We start from the raw sequence: 19,757 nt of genomic DNA, 5'->3' as shown, positions 1-19,757 counted from the left end.
TGCATCTTTTTACTTAGCAGCCAATACTCTCTCCATTAAAAGCATTTTCCTTGAATTTTAGGCATTAATTATTGCCATATGACATTAAAATATATTTGAAAGCAATCATTTTGAATATTTAATAGGCTTAGAAAAAATATATATATATATATATATATATATATATATATATAAAAATAATAAAACTTTTCAAGTGAAATCAATCTTCACATAAGCTGTAAATTAAATAAAGATACATTTTTATTCAAGCTACAAAAGATAACCAGCAAAGAACAGTGCGATTCAAGACTGTGTCCAAAACTGCCATTTTGACATAATCTAAAGCTATCGTTGCGTGTTGCAATGTGCAGTCTGTGCACGTGTCAGGTTCTCTTTTACACCTTATCAGCCGAAATGTAACAGTATATTGTACTTAAACTTAAGTGTACTCGAGTTTCCTTTTATTTCAAATAGATTTTCTGTAAGTGCTTTTTTAAATTTACTTAAGATTTGAAGTACTGTACACTAAAAGTGCACATTCAATGAAATGAAGTGCGCTTATTTTTTCACAAGGTTGACCATAAGAATATATCTGGTGAGGGAATTATGCTAAATTCATGTCATGGCTACTGTTTGCCATCAAAAGTGGCCATTCATCTCGAAAGAGCCATATCTCAAAAACGAAGGAAACTGCGCATTAAACTAAACCCAGTGCTTTTCGCTTTTACTGAAAGTTTTGTGAATGCTAGTTGTCAAAGCCAGCTTTGTGACTCTTGACTTGAGTTAGAGAGACGGAGAAAACCCTCAGCGATGAGTGTGTGAAGCTTGCGCTTGTCAAAATTAAAAATTAGCCAGCCTCTGCCTGTGGTTCTCCCTTCTGAATGTCTCTCTCGGGAGCTTTAATCCAGAATTTAAAATTCCCAGTCATTCCATGTGATTCACACACCTGCAGAATAGCGGGGGGCACCCGGGTCCTCTTTTCTGTTGGGGAATGCGGATCATTGGAGTATTTAAGCTGTGTCAGTCTCATTTCATCATACCGTGAGCTCCAATGTCACACAGCGGTTTCTGAGGCGGATGGGCTATGTGTGGACGTGTGCACATGTAGAGATGTGATGCAAGATGGCATACGTCTTCAGACAGTCCCTGACTCACATTAGATCACTAACATGGAACAGTGCATATTAAGCATCACTCCACCTGCTGACCGAGTGTCAAGGACTCTCTCTGCAGTTAGACAGACAAGACAGCGCGATATGAATGACCCTAACTAAAAAGCCAGTTATACATTTAAAGACATTTGGATACGACTGGAAACCCATTCAGATTTGCCATTCCAGTTATTCATTTAAAGTCACAATAAAGTAATGCAGTTTTAGATCACTGATACATTAATTACTACATCATACTAGCAACATACTAAAGATGATCTTCAGAGTTTGAGTTGTGTTGTTATTTTAAAACAGAACCTGAAGATGAAAAATCTGTTACTTTTAGCTAAATTATAGTAGACATGTAAACAAATAATGAAAGGTCATAAGTCATAAAATCAGCAGAGCATGGATGACTGATAACCTTTTATGATTTGCGTCACTGGTGCTAATAATGATTTTAACACTCCAGAAACCATAAGCAATATGGCACAAGGAAGAAAAAACTGAAATATCATCTTCTTAATATCTTAATTGTTTCTCCTAGACAGCGATGGAGATGTTTTCTCTGATGTTTCTCCTAAAAAGGGTTCAAGTCTTTAACCAAACATCCGACTTAACATGAACATGAAAGAAATGATATTAGTTATGCTTTCTACATTACGTTTTTATATCCGTTTAATCTTACTGCAGGCCAAAAATGGACTTATTTGTGTCTATTTCTATTCAAGTTTTTTTTTTTTTTTTTGTGTTCGAGAAGCATCGGAGAAGATGATACTCCAGTGTTATATGAGAACTGCATTATATATCCCGAGTTGTGACAAAGAAAACGCCAAGCGATCAGCTTTTCCTCTGGGACTCTTATTTTTTCTTCTTTGTTGTGACTGCATAGTTATGTTTGAACTTGACAACACAAAGCACAGTGTGAAGCTGTTTTAAATAGCACTTACTAAATGCACAGAACATCTGAATTAGCATACGTCCTTTCCCGAGTGACATTTCAATCTGAATAAGAGCTCCGTCTTTCCCTTTGCCGATCCTTCACCTGCAATCATCGCGATGTGAAGTGAACTCTGATGGTCATTTGGAGAGACAGCCTATTACCTGAGTCCACAGGGAGTCTGTCTATGTTTTTCCCCTCGTGTCTTTCTCCCTCTCGTTCTTTCTTGTGTTCTGTCTCTTTGTCTCTGTTATGTGTCTGTCTCTTTTTGTCAGTAAGCCCAGCTCAGGAGTGCCGAGGTGACAGCTGAACAGGCAAACGTTGTCTGGCGGTCTTCTACTAGAGTCTCACTGTAGCGTCATGTGAGAGATGCCAAACCGCTCTTGGCTTCCGCAGCTGCACGCATTCCACTACAGGTTTGGGTTTCTTCTTCACCACCGCGAGTGGACATAAAAGAGCAAATGGGGCAAATATGGCAGCGCTTTCTAAAGGTTTTTTGCTCAACGTTAGGTACTCGTTCTCACATACACTTATCCATTTCTGCACTGGTGCCAATTGGTTTTCTGTTAAGTTTTGTTGTTTTTAAATGTATCAAAAGTATAAATGCACTTTGTTGCATTTGTGTCAGGAGGAAGAAGACCAGGTGCAATCCAATCGTCTCATAATGACAAAGGCTCAAGGACGATTTGAGCACAACTTAAAATCACAGCAAAGACAGAACAGACAGGGCCTTAAATACAAACACAGATGAGGGTATGAACAGAAACACAGGAACATGACCAAATATGGGAAAAAAGGAACTAAACATGGTCATACAAATAGGATTTGAAGAAATATTAATCAAATAAATGTTTATATATATATATATATATATATATATATATATATATATATATATATATATATATATATATATATATGATATATATATGTATATGTATATATAGGTATGTGTGTGTGTGTGTGTGTGTGTGTGTTTAATATATTGAACTTTTGGTTCCTTTGAAGAAATAAAGTCACACAGGTTTGAACTGTCACAAGGTTAAGTGGATGGTGACAGAATGTTCATTTTTGGGAGAGCTATTTTCAAAACGCGGATGCTTATCAGCTGAGAGAACTTATCACAAAAATGAATGTCTGAGGTGAAGAAATATAGAGTAAAGAAACATGTGTCTCTTATAAACAGTTCTGCAGTAAACTGATGACATGAAATATATGCAGGTATGTACATATTTGTTTTCTTATTGTTTAATAGGACGTATACATGTTCACATTTACTTATATCACAAAAATGACCGTCTGAATTTAATTTTATTTATTTGTTTTTTTTCTCTAGTGAGGATGCGTAGTCTTCAACTCATTGAACAGCTGTTTACTGTGCTTAAGTTTAAATACATGGACGATTGGACAAATGCAGCACGCTATATATATATATATATATATATATATATATATATATATATATATATATATATATATATATATATATATATATAAAGCCCGCTTGTCTATTTGTTTAAAAACATGCAGAATCACTGAATAATGCTAAATGTTATTTGTAGATACATATTTGCCAATTATGTAATGTAGGTGAATAATTTAGACATTCATTTTTGTGATAAGTTCTCTCAGCTGATAAGCATCCGCGTTTTGAAAATAGCTAAAAAATGAAACTTCTGTCACCATCCACTTAACCTTGTGACAGTTCAAACCTGTGTGACTTTGTTTGTTCAAAAGAAAACCAAAAAGTAAAAATTCTAAATATATTAAAAAGATCAACATATTGACTGTTTATACACTGTATACAACCATCAATTTAAATTTTTTTTTTGAAAGTCTCTCATGCTCAAAGCTGCATTTTCTTTTGATTAAAAACACCGAAAAATATAGAATCTTGTTTTTTGCCATAAAATGGATGGATGGAAATACAGTATGTGTATTTGTATATGTATACATACACATTGATTTAAGATGTGGCTCGTCCTGTGCTTTGGATTCCCTGTACTGTTTTGCAAGATATGTACTGTAAACCATTAAAAAAAAAAGCTCAAGTCCTGAGGTGATGAAGATGAATATATAAAATCTCTCCTGCGCGGGGAGCAACCACTTTGATGGATGTTTGTTGGAAGACCATAACCGTAAAGAATCATTCCTCCACAGTCTACTTTCTTCCCTAGTCTGTTCACTGTGAAAAATAAACATATAATCGATGAGCACAGTATAATGGAGGAAGTAAGCTCAAAAATCGCTCTGCTCTGTTGAAAGAGGACTTATCACAAAAATGAATATTTGAAGTCAGGCTTCAACTACGGGGTGATTCGCCTGTGTAGTTAGTCGTAAAAATACAGAGAGTGAAATTTTTAGAACGGAACAAAATGATGATAGCAGCAGAGCTCCCAATCTGCAGCTAAATCACAGTGTGGTACGCTTCACTGATGCATGCTGGATAATTGCTTTCGTATAATTGTTTGTGAAGGACCAGAGAATGAAGAGAGCGCACCATTATCCTTAGATATTCAAAACATGTGTGACCTCTACGACATCTCCTGACAACATTTTCAAATAATGTCATGCCATTAGACACTGCAGACCTTTTTCATACAAATACTGTAATGAGTTTATAGCAAAACAACGGATTAGCTTGGTTCTTTGTATGTTTAGCTGTAATCCATTCTTTTTTTTTTTACTTCACTGGCGTAAGATTGTAGTTAACACCCTAACAGCTATCCTTTTCTACAGTGAGCTGTCACCAGCCCCTTTGTTCACAACACTGATGTTTGGAGCACAAACTGTGTCTAATAAGCCCTGGCTATCCTGTTAATACTCCATTAGGTCAGCAGGAAACAAGTCATTCAAGCAAAGTAAGCGCTAATGTCTCCAAAGCATCAGCCAAGACATTCAATATCAACCTGACTGAACAAGGCCTTTGATCCAGCTCCTAAACAGACACGGGATACAGAAACAGACTGAGATTCAATCCACGATGTCCAATAGTTTATTTTAGAGACATCCTGTTAGGATACTTACAACGTTCTTGAATTTACATAACCTGTGTGTGTGTGTGGTTTGCTCTGGAATATAAATACGTGCTCTAAAGTGAACTAAAACTGTCAAAACATCCCTGCAGGGACAAAAATGCCATCAATTGCTGTTGGCGATAAATGTTGTATATCGTTCTTAGGTACAATAAATGTGTATCATATACATATTTATTGTAAGTAGTAATGATGCAAAAAGTAATATTGATGAAATAATTATTTAAATAGAGAGAGGGAGAGAGAGAGAGAGTGAGAGCAATCAAAGTCTATTATGTCCCAAATAAAAAGAAAAAGAAAAATCTAAACACAAATTTTAGATAGATAGAGGTTTAGAAAAAAATGAAGCTTTTACAGAGGGAATTTTACTAAACAAAATGTTTTTCACAATTCTGGGGTAGATGTATATAATCAAGCAAATTATACATGAAAAACTCCTACTGTAAAAACCTTCAGAAAATAGACAGAAATAAAAAAGTAAAGTTTGGTGACTGTAAGGTGCCTCAAGAGATGCGTGGCTCAGTGCAGGAGAAAAAAATCTCATTTTGAGAAAACAGCCTTTAAAAATATACGTTGAAATTGAAATATATTGACACAAATAGATAAAGTGCCATAAAAGTTTTCTTTCCACTAATCTGAGAAAAAAAATTATAAATTTATGAAAAAACTTTACGAAAAACACTTCATGAAAAAACAAAAAACGGTGCATTAAAAAAAACTGCCTTCAGTGTCTCTCCTTAAAATCATGAACATAATTCTGAAAAAATAAAATAAAATAAAAAAAATTCCAGACTGCACTGTATAAACTATAGACTAATCCGAGCTTGCTAAACATACAAAACAAAGCAGAATTTTCTCAAATTTTTACTTGTAAGCTCATTTTAATATAGACATCAGAAAAGTCCTATGAGACGATCAAAAGAACTATCACAGCTGCATCAGTGCCAATTGTGTGTTGCAAAAATCTGTACATTAATTAAAGAAGCAAACCTCTGTTTATCAAGAGCATTTAGGCACTTCAGCCAAGACTCCTCTAGGGAAATCAAGATGGTAATTAGAAGGTAAAGATCAGAGAGTTCTTGACGAATAATGCAGCCGCAACATTTCCACTGCAACGCACAGTACAGACCTGCATCACTGAACACAACATATACATGTGATTGATTCATATTCAGTAGCACTATTCATGAATCAGTCCTCACTATGAGTAAGGCATTGCATTGTCTTTTCAAAGAATTGCATAGTGTTTCCCAATCTTTTTGTCTCCCTAACCCAAATAGCTCCACAAGGCTCCTGTTCCAAATTCAAATCCGAAATGCACTTTTTTAACTCTTAATATATGAATTTGATTAAAAACGGCCATGCGAGATTGCTTTTATAAGCAAAGAAGGCACTGTCAGGTAACATAAGCAGCTTTTTAATGCTATGAGAGTTATAAACAAAACACTATATACGGTATATTAAAATATCACAACGTTAGTACTTCAAAAGTGTATTAATTAGTACGATTTCAAATTTTTACAATTGTTTTGGTTTGCCTTAAAAATTCATATGCATTACCTTTGATCAGCTAAACCTCATTAAGCATGCAACTGCATTATATTCAGTAATAAATGGTGGATTTATGATTTATTTCGACAATACCAGGGTCTTTACATTCCTCCCGAGAGATGAGGATTAAATTGGAATCTCACCCAATTGTCCATTTTTCTGTTTGCAGCAAACAGAGGCAAATGAGAGATTTGTGAGAGGGGTGAGGACAATAATCAGTCTCTGTGCGGCTGACATGTTTGAGTTAATTTAATTTCAGCGGGCTGCTCCTCCCGTTCGACCCAGTGATCATTTTTTACTCCACCCCGATTCATTCACAGCTGGGGTATTAATCAGGCTCAAGTCAGGATTTACCGGAGATATGTCTAAGCTCACTGTAGACACCAGGAATACAAGAAAACAAAGAAGCTATTTGATCAAAAGTCCAAAAAGTCTTTAATTAAGATGCTCGCTGTTTTTGTGCCTTTCTCTTCCAGTCTTCTTTTCACGTTGTAAAATATTTCAAAATGAGTAGTACCTCCATTTTGTAGACCTGTGTGTGTGTGTGTACTGGGCGTACTCCTTTTGCAAACAAAAATCTTACTAAAATCTTACTCTTACTTCAGCAAAATATAAAAATAACTGACTTAAACCCAGTTTTGGCCAAGACTGTAACATAAATAATTGGCTCATAAATAAATAAATAAATATACAGTATATATACAGTATATACACATACATACGTATACCTACACATATATACACATACATATGTTGTAAAATTACTTTTCATTTTCAATTTTGCTTTGTGTTTTTGTTATTTTTATAATTTTTTCTTTCTTTTTTTTCCCTCATGTCGAAGAAAAAATTGTTGAATACACTATTTTGTTGTTGCTGTTTGTTTTCTGTGCACAAAACATATTGTCATAGCTTTATAATATTACTGTTTAACCACTGATGTCACATAGCTGCACCCTAGCATTAAAAATATAACTATTTATATTAGCATGCATATTACTATCATATTGGCTTGTTTATTAGTACTTAACCACACTGGGGCTTGGCAACATCACGATCATCTTGACATGTTGTATTTATTCATGATATTTTCATTTCATTATACCGCGCAACTCTGGGGCACATTTAATCATGCTCTATAAGCAATCGTATATTAAAAATGAATAATATTGTGAAAGCACTCAAATGGTTATTATAGGGAAAAAAATTAAAAACCCTAGTCTCACGAATGTCAAAACATCTATTTTCAATAAATAATGTTGCACTTCAGCACTGGATGGAGTTTCCATGAGTTGCTCTTGTATTGACCTGAAAAACTGCATTGCAGGTATTTCTTTAGAAGGTTACTACTAAACTAAAATCCAAAACAAGACGCGCAATGTACAATTGATTTTACATGGCTCTTTTGGAAAGAGTAAACAATGGATTTGGCCGCGTTTGTTGTTGTTGTTTTTAAAATAGCTGTTGCACCGTGAGACCGAAATCTTTCAGACCTTTGATATGATTGACAGCCAGTGTTTAACATTATGTTTCCTGGCAAAATACAAACACCGCAACTGCATAACCTCATGATTGAGACTTTTAAAATGGGGTCGTATAAATAAAATAAAAAAAAGAGGAAAAACATAAACAATTGCGCTATTCAAAACCATAATTAGGCCACCTACTAACATCTACATTTGGCCAGCAGGTATAATTCGGTTGGGTTTCAGTGCTCCTTTCAGAGCAGCATGTTCGTACACTGATTTCTCATTTGTTTACTAAACATTTTCTCTTTTTTCCACGTTCATTTTGGGAAAAAATAGGAAAAAAAAACAGCTTGTTCAAATGGGAGTTGCATAGTGAGGTGAAGAATAACCCTCAGCATATTGCAGAATAATTGCCTTTTTCTTTCATTACATTTTCTAAGAGCACATCCATTTCCAGTTTAATGGAGCTAAAACAATCCTCTACCTGTGAGCCTATATTCCTCCCAGCAAGATTGCTTGTCCTTTTTGCCTGGCAACCATGTTCACTCGTGTTGTGGTGGCATTTGTTCCTCAAACTACATCATTCCAGATGAGTGGGACTATTGAACAGCAGGCGGGAGACTCTGTGAAATGGAAAGTGCCAAAAGGCATAACTGAAATAGGAAATCTTAACTGGCAAACAAGAAAAGTTCCCATCTCATCTCTATGTTGAGGGCACGGGTGGGTATATATTATTGTCGTTGTTGTTTTATTCATTCAGTCGCGTCCAACTCTTGGTGATTCGATGGCTAAAGTTCTTCCAGTTGTCTCTGCAGCTGCCTGTAAGGTAATTCCTTAAAACTGCTTTACACCAAACAGCATAAATGTTCATGAATGGTGTATGAGATTTGTCTCTGTCCAGCCTGCTGAAAAGACCCGGGGCCTGTTCTTTGTATGCTGCTTTTTTATGTAACGCATCAAGGATAACGTGACGTACTGCAGATTGTATAACTGTGCTAATTCATCTTTAGATAATTGGGTTTTGATTGTACTATCTGGATTGAGTAGTACATTTATAGGTTGAGTATGAGATAAAGTTCCTGTGTTTATTGAAACAAGTACTCGAAACCAAGATCGCAAATGAAGCAATTGGTCACGACCGATATAATAACCCCCATCACCGCTCCAATTTTTGCCACTGGGATTGATCTTTCTGCTCAAAAAAAACCTAAAAACTGGTAAGGATTCCACAAAAAAAAGATTTTGGAACCAATCTCTTCATATATACGTATATACTACTATTATATTGTTATATATACTGCTGTACACACACGCATAGATTTGTTTGAGTGCTGCACATCAACTCGACCAGCACTTAATAAGAGCTAACCAGCATTGTCTATGTCTAAGCTGGTCTTTTCAGCAGGGAATACAATGTGTTGTATGCAGCAGTTGCTGGTTTTGGATTCACAGCGTTGTACAGTTATAAGGTATTTCCCAAGTCTAAACTCTGGCGTTTTCACTCCGAGTCCCAGCCCGGCACCCAAACCCTTTTAACATTACACCTAGAGCCTCATCAATCTTACAATACTGTCTCGCTGCATCTCTACTTACAGTAATGGAAATCATTAAAAAGGAATTCACAAGAAGATACAAGTGCTGCGCCTGTCATCGCATTTCTTCTCTGCTGTACACACACAAACACACACACACACACACTAAAATGTTTGTAGGGAAAATGTGGGAGTGTGTGTGTGTGGATGTGGGTCCACCCGGCTGGTTGGCAGTTTTAGAAACCGTCTGTGATCCAGTGTAGAGCTATTGAGCTGCCCTAGGGCCAGCGCTGATGATTTAGTGGCTGTGGACCAGGGAGAGGGGGGAGGAAGGGGTCGGGGCAGAAGGGAGGGAGCAGAGGACAAATAGAGCAGGTGGGGGTGAGGCGTCCTATCGCCTCCCTGTGGCCAGCCTGTCCTTATGAAAGTGGATGACTGAGGTAATAGACTTTGACTGCTGCTATCGGTCATAGAGTTAATAGCTAGATTCTGGGGAAATATACTTTAAGCTTGGCGTTGGTATCATAGCTCCAGAGAGCGTACAGAGAGAGAAAGCAATACATACTGCATGTGTTTTTTTCTTTTTCTTTTACTTGCTTTGGTACCATTGGGAAAACCACAGACCCTCTAGGGTTTCGACTCGCAAGTCCCCAGCTGTCAGGGTTCCCATACATTTTAATCAGTGAATCAGTGATTGTTTTTAGCGGTTCATGATGGATAAGGATGTTTAATAATCAATTTATAGAAACTGCACTCACACGAAACAATTTCTAGCCTATTAAATATTTCAGCAAAGCTAGAAAAAAGTATGTTCATTATAAAGTTTTCTGTAACCTTCACTTGGCTTGTTAAGAATTTATTAATTTCCACGCATTTATATCTACCGTTATGTTTGTACGCATCCTTAAAATAAAAGATATTTACGTAAAAAGCTAAATTGTGCAATATGAATTATGTTCCATTTAATTTCTGTATATACAATGAATGACACTATTTTCTTACCCTACCTTACATGATTATAAAGAATTATATATAGTTTTAATTGTTATTATTCGTATTTTAAGCATCAAGCTAATTAAAAGTTCAAAAGATTTAAGCTTAGAACAGGGAAGTAAGAAAGAAAGCAATTAACCTGCTGTTAAAAAATTGTGTTAATTTAAGATGTATTTTTTTTATGAAAGCAGTCCACCAGAAAATAAGGTAATCGTGACTTTTTACCGCAATTCTCAGAACTGCAAGTTTAAAAAAGAAAAGAAAACTTTAGTAGTAATTATCTGCAGGGCAAAAGGCTTTATATGTGCATTAATTAAATTTTTTACAATTAATATTTTAGTTTTTAACATTTAAAGCGTTTGCATACTTTATACTCTGTGGCAGAAACAGGCTTCCGTAACTTTCTGCAGGTCAGAATATCTTAAAAACATACTGATTTTATTTAAACGATTTTTCAACATTGATACTCAAAACAATGTAAAGACTGCTGATAAAATGTAAAAATAAAAAATGCGGTGTCACTGTGGAAACCCTATGGCATTACATTTCCATTGCAATCTGGTATCCTTGAGCTTGAATGTGCGCTCAATACTTGTGGCTGAACCTTGCTGCTAAACTCACATGGCTTATTCACCTGCTCAGGTACCTGTCAAACACTCAATACAGTGACCTTGAAGCAAAAGTCATCCATCTTTCACTGTTAAATCGAAATTTAAAGTGAACTAGAATGTAGCTAGGTCTCATAAACAATATTTAGGAAGACATGAGATGTCATTCCATCTAGTCCTGGATGTCTCCTGTGGCGATGGATCTATTACTCTGGACCAGTGGGTTATAGGAAATTAAAGACATTTCATTTACAAGATGTGATGTCGTCTCCTTGGGTATTTATTACATACTGAGAGAATCCAGAGTATCCATGGGAACCAGGATAAAATAAAAGTCTAAGGCTGACATTTCAACTGAACAGAAGTCAACCTCCGTAACATAAAAACAAAAAGATCTAAGGAATATAATTGTGAAATTGGAACATGATCATGTAACTGTATACGTAATTTGAATTATGCATCTTATGTTCATGTTCTAGATTTTAGGCTTTGAGGCCCCCTGGAATTACATAATGCAAAAATGATCATTTAGCTGTGCGTTATCGAAATAAAATATGTATGATCTTTCACAAATCGTATGAATTCATATCAGCGAGGACAAATTCGTACAAATAAAAAATGTACAAATTGCTGTGAGATCTTGTTGGAGAGCTGCAGTTCTCTATCACTTCCCAGCATCTGTAATTTTGTCACAATGTATAATAATTTAACGTACCGTTTAGCATAGTCTCTCTCACATTTCTCAACTTTGCAGGACAGCACTGCGATCTTAGCAACTCTCTCAACCCTATTCATCTGTATGCAAGACCGAATCTGCTTCAGGTATAAACCCAGACCACGAGCCTTTTCTACCACTAAGTGGCTTTCTTTAGTTTTCCCTATGGTGAAATTACTTACAAAGTGTTTGTCTTTGGTAAGACAACCAAGGGAGCTTGTGTCAAAATCAATTAGCCTTCTGTTAAGTTAAACCTGGTTCACCGCACAACAGTTCAAAATTAATTACGACTGATTTCGTGCCATACTGACAGTGTCCACAAGTGCACAGCTCAAGCAGCGGTGGGTGATAAAGCGTCGCTAATGCTGTGTTAGTAAAGTACTGCAGTTCAGAGAGTACTCAATCAAAATTCAGTCTTAATTAAAACACCACATAATACATGCCATGTGGATCACAATAGCGTACTACTTCGTGTTATTCTGCTTTTTCCAAGTCTTTATTGTCTTAAATAATGAACATGTTTTTGAAGGCCAACCCTGAAGTTAGCATTAGGCTAGATCGCTCTGGACAAATGATGTTGGGTTTTTGTTCTTTGTCTTTCGGATCATTACAGAAAATAGCTCTGTGAGCTATCAAAAGTTCATGATTCTTACATATTCTGTCCAGCGTAATCTTTTTTTTTTAAATTGGGAAAATTAGCTGAATGCAACTTTAGAATTTTTGTAGCCTGTAATGACCGGTAAAGAATAAAACAATGTTGGCTATAAATGAAATACACCACTGTCATATGACCAATGTCTTAAAAGTCAATGTCTTGAAAAGTACAGAAAGTCTTGAGTTCGAATTACAGGAGTGTGATTATAAACGCAACAAGGCTGCAATGGTGTGTGTGCAACAAAAGCAAATCAAATAGTAGATTGCAGTGAATGTGCAATACAGAACTGAGTGGTTTTTAGAGTGAACTAAACATCTAAAATGAGAAAGATCTTTGCGATTGAATGTACAAACAGATTTGTAAAAATATGTATAAATATCATATTACATCATCCGTTAAATATTGACTTATATGCCTAACTGGACGTCTTTAAACAAATATAAATATATAAATGATATATATGATAAAGATATACAATAATATAAATAGATATTACGATATATTACGATAAATATATAACATTGATCACCTGGATTTAGACCATCCTATTTACAAAATGTGCTCACAGGCAAATTTGCTTTGCGTGTCAAAATCAGGCACATAGAAATGCCAGGAAACATGATTCCAGGCTGCATCCAGGCTGTAGTCCAACAACTTTTAGGTTAAACTCAATATCGTTTGTTTTGCTCACACTTTCACAGCTTCCCTATTAAATTTAGTCATGCAGCAGGATCTTTTGAGGAAGTGCGTTCTGGTGGGAAAGTGACATCAATGCCCTCTATTTACCTCAACTGTCTTCCATGCAAGTCCAATGCGAAACATTTCAGCTCGACTGGATAATTCACTTGACGTGTTGCCGCACAAGCCAATCAGAGAAGAACTTGTTGATACATTCGGTTATTTGGGATTTTATTTTTATTATAATTTTTTTTTTTTGATGTGATTGATGCAAAAAAAACAACAACTTCCACATGTAAACTGGAGCAAGTGATGAAAATAAATATTCAACAAATTTTCGCTTCGACTTTTTGGTAGATGACTTTGAGTGTGAAGAGGAATCGATCCTTGATGACATCTGAAGTGTCATTTAATTGCTTTTTTTTTTAAGACAAGTAGAAGCTTATTTTATGTCATAGAACAAAGCATGAGCTTATCTTGCGTATTCAGGAATGTAACCAAAACCTTTTTTTTTATTATTATTAAATGGAAGTGCTAATATGTGAACTCATTTCTGAGTTTTGGCTTATAAAAATACATCACCCATGCAGCGCTCGTAAGTCATTTCAAAATTCTCATTTTCGCTAATGTACATAAATATTAATAGGCTATAAATTGATCTTTGTGACCGCTTCTTAAAAATCCTTATCCATTACGAACCACTTGAAAAGTCATGGAAATATCAGGGAAATTTATAATGGCTGGTTAGCATGGGAGAGAAGATGCTATAGCAATACATTCTTGGGGGAAAATCTCCATCATCAATTAATCAACATTCTCATTACGTCATTTTCCTGCTTCAGAGCCACATAAAAGCTTTGTGCACACGTGGGAAAAATTCAAATTCACTTGTATTTCCACCACTGAGATGACTGGGAACGTTGATAGAGAACTTTCACTCGACTGAGTTGTCACGGGTTCTGATGCCATTTGTAGATAGTTAGACCATCGTGTTTTGTATGCAAACATCACGCTCCCTTGTGTTTAAATTCAAGGTATTCATGATAAACCGCAGACAGGCAAAGAACAGAGCTTGCATAACCTTACATAGCAACAGGGAGCTTTTCACCGGTACCACTGAACTGCTCACACATATTCATCCTGCAGAGGATACACAGCCTTGAAACACTGGAGCCTTTAAATGAAATCTAATACTATTCCCATATCAGGTCATGCCTCTGTACTGCTTTTCCACCTCACCGTTGCACACATACCACAGAAAGCAATTACTCTTTGTCAACTATCTAATCTATTGTTATGATGTTGGTGGAGAATCGAATGAATTCGGCTCTCAGGGCCCAAAGGTAAATAGTACACTTCCCTTTTACGCAGGGCACAGTGTGTTCTCATGCTTATTTAGGCTTAGCCGATACGATGATGGATGGATGAATGGATGGATGGCAGTAAAGGCGACTACGTGGAGAGTAAGAAAAACAAATAATGACTGAAACATGACAAATGCGCACGTACATTTTTTCAGTGCTGTATTCAAACAGAGACGCTTATGGTAAAGCAACACCGCAGGGCGGCTATTTTCTAGGCAGCTAACACATCTGAATTCAGCAATATAATCCGATCGAATCAAAGATTCGTCCTATTACTTTTTTTTTTTGCTGCTTTTTATAATGTCTTTGGTTTAGGCTACATTTATTCACCCCTGTGCATAATGCTGCACCTGACTGCATTTTCAGCATGTTTCACTCGCTTTGCCCTGCTGGGAAATGTGCCTGTGAAGTCATGGCAAAAAATAAGATTTATAAAATACATTCAGCAGAAAATCAGCTGCTGTAATAATAACACTCAGCGACTAAGTTCTGAAGTAGGACAACAAAACTGTTTACCTAAATAATTCCAAACTGACACGACAAGGCAATAAGGGATGCATCCACATCTCATAAAGAATCTATAACAACACCTTGTTAACAGTATCGAGGGAGTAAAGCCAATACGCTTTGAACGCTCTGCTCACATGGGGGTTGGTACTGTATGCACGACTGCTCAAAAGGAGGTCAATCAATCGGTTTGACTCCGCACGGTTCAGTTCGCTTCTGTTTGATCAGTGCAGACATAAAGAATATTCCATAACCACAGGCCGCATGAGCTATACTACCAAAACAGACTGACTCTTTTTCTGTAAAAGCACCAATAAGCATTAGAGTGGCTGCAGTATTTCTTGCAATGCAGCTTTGGATCAAATGCAATAGATCAATTGGTGGCGTTGCATTTCACATAACCAGAGGGAACGGCACGTTGTGCGTTCATCACAGTGAGTGTGTGCTCAGCTAACTGTGAGTTGAGTCAGACTGCTACATCCTGGCAGTGAATGACTCCTCTGTTCAAGCCCAAAATGATTTCCAACCGGACTCACTGCAGTGCTATCTAATGTATGGATAGTTTGAGAGTGGGCGAAAAAAAAAAAAAAAAAATGAATATTTGAAATCATAATATATTCATGAAAAAAATGCATCAATGAGAATATTGGGAACACTCTCATGCATCAAAATCTAGCTTGGCTACAAATATTTGAAAATACATTCCAGCATAAAAAGTAATGTCGAGAGAAGATGCAAACTGGATTGCGTTTGCTTTAGAGCAGCACGGCAGCATCGCATTGAGGTATTTAGCCAAAGCTGATCAAGTCATATATATTCAGCTCATGCCAACATGACACCACAATGCTGTGTCCTCACCCTCCTCCCGTGCCCGCCTGCGCTGCATTACTTCTGGCTGTTACCCCAGCGAGGAGTAATGTCAGCACACAAGGACAGTTTTCTCTCATTCATGGGCCTGACAGCACTAGCAGCTAATGCACATCCCATCCACTGCTACTGGACTCTACTTTTCTCAAATTGCTCTGTTTATATAAATAGTGATGTGCTTCCTGCACTCTGTGACAGAGAGGAGACCGGGGGTTGGTTGCCATGTGGGGACGTTAGTAACTTCGCAAAATGTTCTTTCACTAGCAGTGGATTCAGAAAACTAGCTCAAAATCCTGAGAATGACAATAATTTAACATTTTATACATTAGCTAGTTCTGATAGGAATAATAATAAATTATAGAAATCACTTTTATTAAGAACTACATAGCTAATGAGGGCCACATTACTCAAAATGAAATCAATAAATGTTGAAATGCATAAATAAATAGTTGAATACATAAATATATGCTTAATATTAACCACAAATGTAACCCTGAAAATGAAACGTGGAGGAAACGAATGAATTAATGTATACATTATACATACATTTCATTGGAAAACCCTATAACAGGCTACTAACTGACGACATGCCCTGGTTGTTAAAGTTGGATAAATAATAAAGTTGGAAATGTCCAGCTCAGTTCGGTAGCTTTGATGTAGGCAAGACTTTGGTGTGTACACAGAAAATGACCATAAAATAAATCTACTCTGAGAAATATTAATGTGCGCCTACTAGCCTCAATCGCCCCTACTGCCTTTCTGGGATCAATCATGTGCATCTAGCAGACCATTTATCCATGGATCTGTAATCCCACAGAGCTCTTACCTTCAGTCAGGCCTATGTTGATGCTCCAGTAACTCTGCAGACACTGCATTTCCTTCTTCATTCCCCTCTTGCAGCGGCAGTCGAACAGAGCCATCTCCTGCAACACTTCCAGGGCTACCTGGCAATCCCTATTGGCCAACATGGTGTTCCTGTCCTTGCCTGCCAGACACTGCCTCATGATCCTGAAGCGAAGGCTGCACTTATTGTCCTGGTTACACTTCTCGGTGGCTCTTAAACAGTCCATTGACTCTTGGTGCCCAGACTCGGATAGACCAGAAGAGCCCGACATGGAGAACACAAGCTCATCTATGAAGGAGGGTGAAGAGGAATGGAGGTTAAGGTTTATATTTACATACTGTGTGGACTCATGCCCCACTAACACTAGTCTTCAACAAAATAACAGGATAAAAGTTGAACAAATCTTTATCTCTTACAAATTGATCTATAAAGACATCAGTGACTGCATTATAAAATATTATTTCAGTCGATGACTAATACAACTATAACTAGTGCAATCTAAAGACCATTAAGCCAGTGGCAATAACCAGATGATTGTGAAACCATTTTAAATGACTCACAAGGATCGCTTGACGGCTCAGAATGGTGTCAAAGTAAGAAAAAAACATGCCTCGAAGAGTAAAATATCATATACATCACACAAAAGCCTTCTAATTGGCATGACATGAGTCACCAGTAAATAACAGTCCTTTTTTTGTATTTGTTAAAATCGGATTTGATTAGCAACTGACAAATGCTCTTTATGCCTACCTCATAATAACGCTTTATTGTTACCATTTAACACTTCTTTCTGTGTGTTTGAGAGCAACGGAGAATTGTTTTGTACGTGCATGCAAATGTCTTTCTTTCTTTTTGGTCAAGGGGTCATTATAACGGAGGTGCGACCCACCAGTGACACCTACAGGTGTAAATACATCAGCATACTTACCTATCTCTCTCTCTCTCTCTCTTTTTAAATTGTTCAGAGTACATCAGAACCAGAATGAAAGATCCAGACACACCCTTGAACAAGGAATCACTGACGAATGCTTTGCATATTTTTCAGAAATAAAAACACATAAATATCGCAAGACGCTTTAAGAATGCAAATGCGAAAAGTAGAAAATCTGTAAAGTAGTTAGACAACACTTTGCATTATATTTTATTATAAATGCATTAATATTACCTGCTTTAGTGAGCACGTTTCACATCGGCACCTATATAATTAGGCTACACTCCAACGTTAAAATTAATTTAAAGCGGCTGAATATATATATATATATATATATGAAGGTCTGAATGGTTAATGTTCTGCAGACTCTTTAAATATTCAGCTTAAGTTTCATCATATGGTGCGCAGAAAGGATCAAGTCTTGTCAGCGTGCAATGGCCAGTGATAAATCTGCAAAGTGACCTTGATAAATCTCACCTTTATTGAATCATTTTCTACACTGGAGAACCGTTTTCTCCGAGCGGGATTCGAACTACAGTACACTAATTAGATAACAATTAGCCGTCATGTAAAACTATAAAATAACGTGATCAGTTGCCTTCATTCAGAAGGGATGAAACGCAGCTCGTATTACTTGCGTTGCATAATTACCGCAAACGTAAATGTGCGAGTTTCATGTGACAAGTTCATAAGCGTCTAAGATTCCCATTGCCGTAAAGGAAAACGTGAATGCAATGAACGAACATCGCTGTTTTTTTCTGCTCGTTATCGAACTTGACCTCACCTTAATTTCGCATAACTTCATAAACTGTCACGGTATCAGATATATAACGCGATTCCGTAATTTCACCACCGCGTTCACTGGAGGAAAGTAAATTTAAATCAAACGATGAAATTGAACGGCGTGGGGAGATTTTGCTTTCAGTTCGCCTGATGCTGAAAAACAAAGCTGTGAATATAAACAAAAACTTACCTAAAAAGAGCAGAAAGCCGTAGATATAGATATACATGTTTCTGTTTCTGATAGAGAGTCCGCGTGCGTTAAAAGGTGCCGTTCGTGCTGTCATGTGTTCCCTCCAAATGACTGTATACTGCTTAGTCCTCTTAAAATACCGATGCTGCTCTAAACGCACTATGACCTTAAAAATCCCAAATTGTATCCAGCGTTTGTCGGACCATGATTCTTTTTTTCCCCCCGTCTAAATAATCCAAAGCCTCATTTAAAGAGGGAAAAGTTCTCTATTCCGCTCAGGAAGGAAACTAAACCCCAGGTTTCCGTAGGAACCGTTTATTCGTGGTGGTTTCGTGCGGACAGACGCATATTTCCCAACGCTGATGTTCTACTATCGCAAAGGACGCGAAATTGAAACGTCTGGCTGACTAAAAGCAACGCTCCTCTATAGGATATTCCCGCTTCCGTTTATCTCCGAAATGAAATTCCCAAGCAACGGCGGAGAGAAACTTCGGACGGCGGACCTCTGCGGACAGACTTCTGTCTCTGGCGGAGGCAGCGCGCTCCTGAGAAGCGAGGCATAAGCGAGCGCACGTGCCCCCGTTACGCGCTCCAGCCCACATGTTAAACGATCCGGCGACGGATGAGTTAATCAAAGCGCGAACAAACAGGGAGTCGAGCTGACTCGACACGCTGTGGCTAATTAATAACTTTTAGGGCAAAAGGATAAATGCTACTTTTTACAAGAGGTCAGTAACCGCTCTTGCAATTGTGTAACTACTATGCGGATGGATGGAAAGATAGCTGTCTGTGAGCATTCAAACAAGGACTCCCTGTGGCTGGTTTTAAGGGGGTTCAGGGCAATTTTTAGCTTTTAGGGTGGGTTAAAATGCACCTTTAAGATAAGTTCTTTGGGATACTGGTGAGTTTGAAGATCCACAGGTCTCATCATCACCGCCACCGCAAGTTAATGCAGGCAATCATCTGAT

General features: G+C 37.1%; 1 protein-coding gene across 3 annotated transcripts in view; it reads right to left on the bottom strand.

Moving 5' to 3' along the window:
- Nucleotides 1-19,409, bottom strand: part of gfra2a (GDNF family receptor alpha 2a) — a 59,363-nt gene extending 39,954 nt beyond the window's left edge. For 2 of the 3 annotated variants that reach the window (XM_043247278.1, XM_043247279.1), the window contains exons 1-2: nt 18,790-19,408; nt 16,868-17,173 (exon numbers count right to left, since the gene is read on the bottom strand). In XM_043247278.1, the coding sequence (XP_043103213.1) occupies nt 16,868-17,173; nt 18,790-18,883 (400 nt within the window). In that variant the 5' untranslated portion in view covers nt 18,884-19,408. Of the gene's footprint in view, nt 1-16,867; nt 17,174-18,789 lie in introns of all 3 variants that reach the window. The other variant, XM_043247277.1, reaches the window with a different exon arrangement.
- Between the last annotated feature and the right edge of the window lie 348 nt (nt 19,410-19,757).

This window comes from Puntigrus tetrazona, chromosome 8, assembly GCF_018831695.1.
Source record: "Puntigrus tetrazona isolate hp1 chromosome 8, ASM1883169v1, whole genome shotgun sequence".
Taxonomy (NCBI): Eukaryota; Metazoa; Chordata; class Actinopteri; order Cypriniformes; family Cyprinidae; genus Puntigrus; species Puntigrus tetrazona.
Note: the sequence above shows the minus strand (reverse complement) of the source record. Positions and strands in the feature narration are given on the sequence as shown.